This window comes from Amaranthus tricolor, chromosome 5 (genome assembly GCF_026212465.1).
Source record: "Amaranthus tricolor cultivar Red isolate AtriRed21 chromosome 5, ASM2621246v1, whole genome shotgun sequence".
Classification (NCBI taxonomy): domain Eukaryota; kingdom Viridiplantae; phylum Streptophyta; class Magnoliopsida; order Caryophyllales; family Amaranthaceae; genus Amaranthus; species Amaranthus tricolor.
Genome location: NC_080051.1, coordinates 31,977,397 through 31,989,227, shown reverse-complemented (window position 1 = coordinate 31,989,227; position 11,831 = coordinate 31,977,397). Strand labels below are relative to the sequence as shown.

At 34.0% G+C, this 11,831-nt stretch overlaps 1 protein-coding gene across 2 annotated transcripts; it reads right to left on the bottom strand.

The window, feature by feature from the left end:
- Positions 1-357: 357 nt before the first annotated feature.
- LOC130814050 (uncharacterized) lies at positions 358-10,789 on the bottom strand. Of its 2 annotated transcripts, XM_057680041.1 has the most exons (18): positions 10,427-10,726; positions 8,569-8,793; positions 8,304-8,370; positions 7,830-8,013; positions 5,900-5,952; positions 5,011-5,099; positions 4,665-4,901; positions 3,751-3,815; positions 3,322-3,382; positions 3,134-3,251; positions 2,985-3,066; positions 2,809-2,881; positions 2,655-2,716; positions 2,411-2,506; positions 2,175-2,329; positions 1,994-2,090; positions 979-1,056; positions 358-901 (listed from the first exon to the last, which is right to left on the bottom strand). In XM_057680041.1, exons 1-18 carry the CDS (start codon positions 10,431-10,433, stop codon positions 791-793), a joined length of 1,860 nt encoding a protein of 619 aa, XP_057536024.1. In that variant the 5' UTR covers positions 10,434-10,726; the 3' UTR covers positions 358-790. The 2 variants fall into 2 exon arrangements, with proteins under 2 accessions (XP_057536024.1, XP_057536025.1); XM_057680042.1 differs by lacking the exon at positions 8,569-8,793 and having other exon boundaries at positions 10,427-10,789.
- Positions 10,790-11,831: the final 1,042 nt, after the last annotated feature.

The window sequence follows — 11,831 nt, the reverse complement described above, 5'->3', positions numbered from 1 at the left end:
GGCGGAGGCTGTGGAGGTGGAGATGGAGGTGGAGGCGGAGGCTGTGGAGGTGGAGGCTGTGGAGGCGGAGGCGGAGGCTGTGGAGGTGGTTAAATTGTTTGCAGTCTTTTAGTATGATAAGTATGTAATTATATGTTTGATATAAGTGTGTTTATGTGTGTATATATTTATAAATTGTGGTTGTACAAACATCAATCATTGTTGTAGTAAGAAAATAGTTAATTATGATTTATAGGACATGGGAGTATCTTTCTTCTATATATAAATAATAATAATAAAAAAAATTATTATTACTCCTCTACGTTTGATTGTAGCGAGTAGTTTATAGGATAGCCTTAAAGGAAATAAAAGAGTTAATTTACAGAGCAATGAAATGTCTTTTTATTATATACAAAAAGAAAAAGAAAAAGAAAAAGAAAAAGAAAAAGAAAAGAAATTGCTTAACACAATACTCCCAGTGTAGACTTCTGACTTTCATTTATTTAAAATAACGTAATTAATTCTTATACATAACCCTTAAAAGTTGCTGCAAAGATGTTCGTCTGTGTGGATGTCTTCATAAAACTTTTGAACAAAAATAAAACCTTTTTGGAAAGTTGAAGCAAACTACTTTTCTGCAAAGATGACTATTTGAGACAGCACCAAGATGCATTGCTGTATATCATCACAACTCACAACTTCAGCCTCTAGAATACAAACATGCCCCTCCGATCCATTTCTGCAACACCTTCGTCAACCTCGAAATGAAAAAGACCTTTACGGGTGAGTAAAACATCCTTGTAAAGAACAGTCAATCCCTATTGATAAACTTCTCCAATGAAGATGTGTCCAAAGCTCGGAACTCCTTCACAGCTTCACGCACAACAAGTGCAAGTTTCACGGCTTCATCGTCGCTTTGCGCCTGAAACATTTTCTTTGTTAATATCACCTCTATAAAGTATAGTGTGCCGCCTCAAAACTAAGGAATAGATTAAAAACCTCAATGTTAAGTGGTAGAACAGGATCATGAAGCGAGAGTCTCAAAAGAAACCAACCTCCAAAACCTGAAACTCTAACCTGCTCATGCCAGAAAACACAAGCTTTGTAAATGGGAGGTGATACAACAGGAGAGCCTAGTGCAAAACTTTCACTTTCAAGCTAATGCAGTCAACTTTCGGTCTGCTTAACAACATTTCACTACCCCGATGCTATTAAATGGCTCCCACCTATGGGGGCTTGAAGGTCAGATGTACGCAACCTTTCCCTTGTTAGTGACTAACAAGGAGGTGGTTTCCAATTGACCCTTGGTAACAATCATCATCTGCAACTACACATAAATAAGTACTTTTATAAGAAACTCCCATTATTATCTTCACAGCATCTGTATCAGACTAGGTCTAGGGAATACTAAGGAAAGAATAGCTGCATTGAAAGTCTGAAACTCTTAAATCGTTGTTAAAGTGAGAATATAGTAACTAATAAAGTCTGAGGGAACTTGAAAGAATGTAGATGAAAAATAAATTAGTATTTTTCAGAAAGTTTTCATCGACCATTTAGCGCTCAAAATGCATTTATAAACGATATATATGTTGTCCATTTATTACTCCATGAAGGCATGGACAATGAAACCACGCTCTTGAAAAGTAAAAGGAGAATTGCAAGTCACAACTCACAAGACAACTGTATCAGTTTGTCTCAAGGATTCAACGATACAAGATAGATAAACTGCTTGCAAGAAACTGGGACACGGAAATAATGATTGATGCAACTTGCATTTGTCAGTTGTTAGCACTTATTTTGTGTAAGCTGCTATCCGAGCTCAGTCAATGTGTAATCAACAAACATTTTGGCAGGAACAAAAGAGAACTTGATAGTAATGTAGCCAGACAGAAAGATTTAGGAAGACATGTACAGAAAAAAGACCGATAAAATATCAATTATATATACTTGAGTAGAGGTCAACTACATTTATGGAAAAAACTCATTGATATGTAGGAGAAGAAAGAGAACGTACGCCTTCATAATTAACAGGGGCTTTGATGAGCTTAGGATCTGAATCTACTAAGTTTTCCAAGTGCTTCAAAACAGCCTCCCCATAGTCACGGAAGGATCTGAACAAATGTATTATATTCATGAAATAATACCAAACTCATAAGTGAAATGTTCAACTAAAGGTATTGTCGACTGTGACTAACCCTCCTTTAAGATCTACATGATTTTGATCTATCTTGAGTCTCAATTCAACAGTAACAGCTGCTTCTTGCAGACCTTCCACCAAATCAGTTAAAACTTTGCTACCCCCTTGTATTCCTGACGCCCTAGCAGAAGCAAGCTTATTAAGAAGCTTGACCTGTAATGGGGAGAGTTATTACAAAAGACACAAATACTTGTGTTTAAAAAATGTGACAGGAATATCAAGAAAACTTCGTACCATGAGATATGCCCCGTCGTCAAGCCAATGATTCTCTTTGAGCGCACCATGACCACTAGTCTCAATGGCCAAATGTGACTCTTCTCCAATAGAGTTCTACCAATAAAGACACAGGTCGAGCACGTAAGCGAGATAAATATATGAATATAACAGATCCAAGTCCAAGACATAAGAAGAATTTCAAATTCCGGATTCTCTGAATACATCAGTCCTTGATAAAAACAGTCGAAATTGAACTTTTTACCAGACGAATGGCTTCATCGATGACATTTTTGTAGCCTCTCTTGAATCTGTGATGCTTTCCTCCTATTCAAACATTGTCAATAAAAAGTCCTCAGAATATATCGAATGTGAAGTTGTGAGCCATAAAGTTGATCTTTTATAGTACTTCAACTCACCAAGTTTCTTTTCAATAAATGTAGTGAGACCATCTGAAGTCACACTGTCGGTGACAATAGTTGTCCCAGGATGCTATATAGATAATTTGAAGGAGAACAATGACATTAGTAAAACATTTATCCAAACGGGGAAAAGGATGGTTTAGCAATTACTGTAACAGACAAGGCAATCTTACTTCTTCAAGGACTATAGCAGAAATTAGAGCAATCAAACGATTTCTATTAAGCTCGCGGCCGGTGGAATCTACAGCAGCAGATCTATGGAAGGATAACATTAGAATCAACACGTTGATCCAACAAGAACATGTCATTCACAAACTAATACCTGTCCACATCAGTATCAAAGATTATGCCCAAATCTGCTTTGTTATTATGAACGGCCTGAGTGATGGCATTCATTGCAGCCTTATCTTCTGGATTAGGAATATGGTTAGGAAACATACCTGAAGCAAATGAATATGATTAGAAAAGAACAAACATTTTCACATGAACATAACAAACCACCATAATTACCGTCTGGCTCCAAGAACTGACTGCCGCTAGTGACAGCACCCAGAGGCTCAAGCACCTTACCCTAAAAGTATCAGAAAAGAAAGCCAATAATCACACATAAATCCTATTTCCAAGGGAGAACAGGTGATCTTTTGTTCTAATACGTTTCCTTGCAGCAATAGCAAAGCAGATGTTATAAAGAAAAACAAAGCTAACCAAAAGCCTATAATCAGGATTTTGTAGACTTTTCTCATTATTAGTGAAAATAGTTGACACATCCTGATGAGCAATCTCAAAGATCATACCATTGAGCAACGCAAAAGTTCTCATCTTTTCAGATTATTTTATCAAAACCTTTTCATTTCATAATATAATGGAGATGCATGGTTTGTTTCGTCAAAACCCATGCTGTCTTTATCATTAATGTATGCCAATGAAAATTTTACTTACAACGAAAAAGCCTCCAGCTCCATTCCCAGCGTCAACAACTATATGAAAGCCATCTAGAGGCTTCTCTGACACAAGGAAACAATAAAATGAGCTCAACAAATTCAAGATGTAAATCCCATATACTTGTGAAGCACAAAAGGAAGTTCAGAATTCTGATTTTAAAAAAGGTTCAGTGTATTGGGGGCAAGAATTCCATACGCTTACTTAAAGTAGTTCAAGATGTCAATGCTCCAAGTTGTGATCATTCAAAAATGGTCAACTTTACATTTTGCAAGTTCTACGTAAAATAATTAGAATTTTAATCTAGTTTTAATAAGAGCCTCAAATGATTTTTCATGGCTCAATAAAAAAAGTCAACAAAAAAATATTTATGGGCCTGTTAAACATCATAGTTAGATTAATTGAATCTAAAACTTTTGCCTTCGGGTGGTCCAAATTAAATATTTCACCTTTTAATCATCATATAAAAGTCTCACTTTTAGTGATTGTCTTCTAATATAGGTCTCATATGACCTTCAACCCACTAAACAAGTTGACACTTTTTGAGGTTGTTTAGTATGAAGTAATCAACAAAGGGAAAGGTATTCTACACACCTCCAAAACCCTTGAATTGGTTAGTATTTTTGGAAATCCTCTTTCCTATTCAACTATTTGGGTCAAGTATAGTGAATGAAAATTAATTTGCTATCCAATTTCACGAAAAAAATTAAGAAAAAGATGCCAATCATTAAATTCTATAAATCCTCTTTTCTGTATTCTATCTCAGTACTATGAATCACAGGCCATATCAAAATTATTAATACATAAAAATCCCGTCAGCTCCGACCCCCCCCCCCCCCCCCCCCCCAATACACATAAAAGAAAAGAAATGAAAAAAGAGAACAACCAAAAAGAAACAGGAGTTGAATCATCACCTATGTTTCCTGCTGCTTTACGAACTGCTTGCACAAGATCAGATGCATATATAGACATGTAGTCGACTTTTCTGACAGATGCAGATGATTTTCCTTGTAATTCATTGAGACCCTCATCTGTAAACTTGTTATATATATCAGAAGCACGCTCAAGAATATCTTTAATGTCTGGTTTACCAAGTCCTCCAGCATTGGTGAAAAACTTGAAGCCATTTCTATTGTAGGGAAGATGACTAGCTGATATAGCAAAGCATTACTTCAGAGTTCTAACTTAACTGAAATTGATCCATGTCCAACATCAAACTAGCAGAAACAGCAATTCATAGTCATACAAATCTAACACTACCAGTTATCATGATGGCTCCATCAACTGGACACCCAACCTCCTCATTTTCTGTCAGAGTGCTATTAAACATTGCAGGAGTTGAAGCCAACCTACATGAAGTTGCTGAGGTATTCGTCAAAAACAATTACAAAAAAATCTTTACTATGTTTCAGTCAGGGTAAGCTCAAAAATTTTTACTATACGGTCGCATTATGATGACACACGATATTTTGCACTATACTCCAAGCACATTAGAAGTAAAAGTAACTAGGAACTTAGTACAGAAACAAGGGTGCATTGTATCGTAAAGGCCAAGTTGTAAACGTTTTAAAGTTTATCGAACCAATACTACAAGCATAATAACGGTGCAAACAAACTTCGTTTTAGGCAAGGGAAATCACATGATCTCCATGGTAGTGGAGGTACTACAACATTTATACAACTCATCTCTACAATCACAGATTCATAAACTCAACAATGGACTCAATTTTAGCATATAAAAAGGATCATGGAAGGACAGACATAGGGTGATTGTTTCATGACTTTAAACCAAGCAACATTATTAAGGAAAAAGTTGAAGAAGTAAGCCATTGTTGCCTAATCTTCAGTTTGAGATTGGGTAAATTATAGCCCAAGTGTACTACTCAATCCCACAATTACCAATCCACATTTTTGGATCATAACTTAATGTGGGTAGAGGGCTTACATTTAAAGCATTGCATTTTATTAAATCAACGTTTAAACATCAAAATCTATCAATGTCAAAATATATGGTATTGAAGTAACTTACCCAAAATCTAAAACATCGGTAGCTTACCAGAAATGCAAAATGCAAAACATCATAGTTATAAGGTTCAGAGACATCCATAGGCATCAAAGTATCTAATGAAATAAAAATGAAGTAGCTTACCCAAAATGTAAAACATCGACACCAGCACTATTCAGCCCCTGAGACACGGCATCCTGACAATAAACTATCATCAGTAGTACCATCTACAAAAAAGGACGATGCTGCTTTGCTGCTTTAAACAGGGGAAACCATACATCGGATATTGTAGAGCATTTAGTACAAGGTTTGTGAATCAAAAAGATACAATACAGCAGGAATCATGTCAGGTATGTGATCAATAGTAAATAATACAAATTCTACAAAAGAACACTACGGTTAAGCATCATAGTTATGAAGATTACTCTTCTTTTAGAGAAAGTTTCTTGTAAAAATTTAAACTAGCTAGAGCTCTCTATCACAATTATACAGGGAATTAGAAAGGAGGCAAGCATTCTTTTTGTTTTTATAGAGGAAAAGGGTATAACCTCCTCGTGTCACTCTATACTCTAATTCTTCTTCATATCCTAGTTGCCAGCAAGACAACAACAACAACAACGTCAAGTTCTTAATTGTCGTTTTAAAAAGCACGTTTGGCATGAGTAAAAAACATTTTTTTTTGTTCAGGCGAACCGCATAGCAAAAGGCGCGCATTTGAGAAGCACTAGGCACAAGAAGCGCAACGGGACAATGGGAGACCGGGAGATGCATGAGGTGTTAAAGGCCTAGGTGTAAAAGTCAAAAAGAAAACAAAAAAATCAAAAATATATGTGTTTTAACATGTATTTGTTTTCCTAAAAAAGCACCAAGACTCGTTCGAGACACAGCCCCTAGCATCTTAATGCATCTCGTGTTTATTATACACAAGCCTTTGATCTCAAAATATGGGCCCACTTCGAAAAAGTCAACGTAAAAAATCAATGATACCAATGATTATATGTACACTATCCATCAAAATTCTACAACCAAGAAAACTATTTTCAATGATCATCCATATATATTCTCCCCCTCCATTCAATCCTATCAATTTCCATATGCTCTTGCAAATCTCAATTCTTCATGTTATTCTCTATGTCTTCATTTCGGTAAACTAAGTCATCTCTGGCCAAGCACTTTATCTTCAAAGCTTCTCATAGTTTCAAGCTTCCACTTTACTAAACGTACATTTTTCAATTTTCCTAACATAAATGATTTTCCCTTAGTTTTATCTTCAAATTCAATCTATCAAAAATTAGAAATTTACATTACATCTTTAATGAGTCAATATAACCATGAACGACCTCCATTAAGCATATATAGTAATCATACTTGCTGTACATACTCTTGTATATCCATCGTTGGCAACACGTGTAGGAGATCCTTATTCTTTACTCCGTTATTCTCATAAGTACTACGGAATTCCTCTATGAAAAGGATCAACATAAGGATCAACATCGAGAAATAATCTAATATGTTGTAACACCTAAACTAGTAAAATGTTGATAAATCACCCTTCACTAGATAACATGTCTCTTGAAAGCTAAAAAATTCAAGGGGTGCAATCCTTCCATGCAATCGCAGTGTATGATGTATTAATCTCCTTCGGTCATGTCATATTTTTCTTTTGAATTGTTGTTGCCCTTGAATTATTTAGCTCTTGAATAGTAAGGACACAACAAAACGTGATATTTTTGCCAGGTGCTCTAGCAGAAATAGAATCCTTATGATGGCTGGAAATTCATCTGGTTAAAATGCCAAAAAAACTAATAACATGTCAATCAGGTGGGTTTAGGGAGGGCATAGAGAATCATATGCAAGATCAAAAGGGAAAGAGGAAATTTTCCCATAAAATTTGGCAGGCTTTATACTAGTGCGTTCATGAAACATCAACAAGACAAGAGACACAAATTCAAAAATCACATCCCATTTTACTAGAGTTTCAGCACCTTACAAGCCAAAAGACTAAATCATTGTTCGAAAAGAAATATATATAAAAAAAAACACTAAAATAATTTTAAAAAGCAAGAGAAATTACCTGAAGCTTAGAGGCTGAAATTCGAGAATCATGACCAATGGAAACACTTAAGGGCCTAGGACCATCTTTTTTCTTTTTATCAGATAGCCATGCAGCAAATGCAGCAGCTATGGCCTTTGAAACTGGTTCTGTAAGGGTTACATGTTCACCATCAACACCAGCAACAGCAACACCTCGGATATCACTGTATCATAGAAGAAAACAAAACACCGGATTTAGGCAATTAAAAGAAAATTTCAATGTTCTTCACGGCAGCAGTCAGAACATCTGATGAGTTTTAGCTGCACAGAGAATGTGAATTCTGCATATAATACAAGACGATCTTAAAAGCTTCAAAGTAGAAAGATGGGGCACCTTAAAATATATAAATAAATCCGCATCATAAAAATTTGCATAATATGACATTGCAAGATGCATATCATTGATGACAAGGAAGGCCACAATACAAGTATTTGACAAATAACACCCTCTTACCTGCCATTTTGAAGTTTAAGAAAATCACTCTTTTCGAGAGGTCGAACTGCTGTTGAAGATGAAGTAGCTGCAAGAGCATGGCATAAATCAAGTCAGATAACTATATGATTTAAGAAATATAATTAGGGCTTGGATCTACAATAGTGTACAAAATCATAAAGGAAGGGACGGAAACAGTCAAACAGTGGCACAACATAACTCCAAAACAGTCAACAAATTGCTAGAAAACTATGGTCATACTAGATGATAAGAGTCTCGAACAGACCATTACAGCAAATACTTCTTCGACTAACAAAATCATTCTGATATATTGACAAAGTGCGCAATCGCATGGCCAAGACACCATTCCATGCCGACCTCCTTCCGCTAATTGGAAGGAAGTTGCGCAAATTTGAGTTAAAAGAGTCTCTGCTGCATTGGGTATGAAATTGTCTATTTTGTTGGGAGTAGTGTGCAACAGAAACATTTTGGAAAATCTTCCCTGACATTGCTGCATGAAAATTTGTAACTCTTATTAGAATTGGAATTGTAAGCCTTTGACAATGTGGGTGCTTTTGAAAGTTCATCTTCAATCAAAAACATTTTATGAAATTCACATGCCTTGAATTATTCCAATGGGCCAAAGATAGTTATTGAACCAAAGAACTTATATAGGAATATCTAAACTGATTGTTTGAAATGCATCAAACAAAAGAAAAATCAACAAGAACATTCTCAGATGTGTAAAAACATTGTGCCTAAGTGTTTCTATCCAATATGATTACAGTAGCACAAACACCAAATTTATGCACACTATTTTAATTACCAAATTTAGAATTTCAGTGGCACAACACCAAATTTAAGCACACTAATTAATGATCAATTTAATCCATTGCCAATTATCAAATCTACAAAGAAATTAATATAAAAACCCGAATATATCTACACTTTTTTATCAAAGGAAGAAGAACAAACACATTCAAACAAGAAACACGTCAAAGTGAGCTCATATTACACATTCACGAATCATGACAACATTCATTACGTTTTACCCATCAATATATATATATATAGACAACGAGCATTTAACCGCCCATCAAAAATGGTGTTTTTTTATTAATTGCTTGAGACAGAAGTTGGTTTTATTTATTTTGTACTAAAAAAAGTTAATAAATAGGTGAAAATTATTAAAAATATTTCAATCATCACACTCATTCAACTACTGATCCCACAATGTCAAAATACAACAAACCCATAAACTGAAATGGCAGAAAAACATATACGGCCAATGATGATTAACTAAGACCCAATTGGAATTTTCATGAAATGTACCATGTCATTCCCATGCTAATGAAACTTTGATCATAACCAAGTGTTTATTCACAATTTTCCATAACCATCTAATACCGTATATTCCCAATGGTAATACATGAAAATAAATTTTGGGAAGAAAAAGAGATGATTAGAGTAAAAGCATGTCCAATAAATTTGTCAATGGATTTTCCTACTAATATAACACCAACTTTCCATCAACATCCCATTATTTAAAGAGTATTGCTTCCTTGGCAATGTAAATTATCAAAAAACATTTCAATCATCACACCCAATTCAACTTTTGATCCTACAAAGTCCAATTCAACTTCTGATTATACAGCAAATGGTAATTAACTAAGACCCAATTGGAAATGAAAATATTGCTTCCTGGGCAATTTAAATCATCAAAAACATCAATCATCACTTATTCACACCAAATCAAATACTAATCCCACGATGTCAAAATTCAAACAAACCCATAAATAGAATTGGAAGAAAGACACAAACCCAATTGGACATGAAAATAATGCTTGCTGGCAATATAAATTATCAAAAAGAAATTTCAAGGAGAATACCCACTGCAACAAAAATGTCGATTCACAAAAAATCCATAAACAGAAACGGCAGAAAAACATATGTACCCAATTGGAAATCCAAAACCCTACAGTCAGAAATGCAAAATTCAACTAATAACCCCACAATGCAATCAAAGATTTATTCTTTTGATTAAGATGATTCTCTATCCTCGTTTACATAGAATTCGAGACTAAATCCAAGACCCTACAGTCAGAAATGAAAATTACATAAGAACAAGAAGAAGAGTACGTTACCTGCCATGGGGAAGGGAATCTCAGAGATAATCGATAAAACGGGAAATGATGAGGGAAGAAATTGCTCCTGATGTATTTTTTGTTTGTTTAACCAGACTTTGAATCTAGTTGTATTGCAAGAAAAATGACAACCTTTTCAAGGAATCGAAAGTTGGAGAAAAGGGCAGAAGAAGAGGGAAAATGGGAGAGTTGGTGGAGATTTTCTATAAAATATCTTGAAAATTATCAAAAATGAAGGAGAATTGGAGATAAGTAAGTATCTTTTATGCGAACTTGGGATACAGGTTAAAAAATGACACCGAAAGTTCTTAAATTTTCGACATTTATTTTCAATGTTCCTTTTGGGGGTTCTTTCACTAAAAGATAATAAAGCCGTGAGATTTTAAGATTAAGATTTTTAAAATTGAGAATAAAAAAAGTTTTATTTTTTTATGATATATTAGGGACTTGGTTGATAGTGATAAGAATTAAAGTCTCAAATTAAATATCATCATCTCCTGACATATTTGTTTTAGGAACTTTTATAATTTTTAATTTCATTTTCTTTAAACAGACAAAGATTTAGAGACTTTTTTTTACCAGAATTTCATTCTCTCCTTGAAATTCCAGGTGCCAAAGAGCCTCTTAATTACTAGAATAGCAACAAGTCAAAATATGGTATACATACAGATATGGATATTATTTACAAACACTTCTATTGTGGAGCCTTTGAGGCATCTTGAGCTTTTATTCAACCCTAGCCAACATTTCTTCAAGGCCAAATTTGTCTAAAAATTTAATTTTAAAATGTGATATTATATGTTTAAATATCAATATTTAAAAATGAGAATGTATATAAATAAGATTTTTAGATATAGGTCAAATATGTATATGAAAAGTTTTACGCATTATATAGTAAGTATGTGGTGGATATGAATGATACTTTATAGTGTGTGTCCATGAATAATTTAGAGGTAAATATGATAATTTATTAGTTGTTTAAGACATATATAGTAATATAACAAGTATTATGAAACAAATAAAAAAGAAAGTATTGCAAGTATTATGAAATGGAAAAGAAAAAAAAATAATGCACATATTTATCAAGTTTTAGTTTTGTGATTTTCTCTCTATCTAAAACATAATTATTTATTTATCACAAAGAATTCAAAGCATAATTATCTATTTATCACAAAGAACTCGAATTTTCATTAAAGATGGTTTAGAATCTTAAATTTAGCTAAATATTACTTCTATAATTATGTTATTTAAATGTTTTATAATTTTGAATTGAAATAATACGTATGGAAAAAAAAATTGTGACATGAGTATGAGTTGCTATACAAAGAAAAGCTCGAAAATCTAGATACATGGCCCACTATGTGTAGGACAACTTTTGTCTCCTCTCCTCTTGAGCTCCACTTCA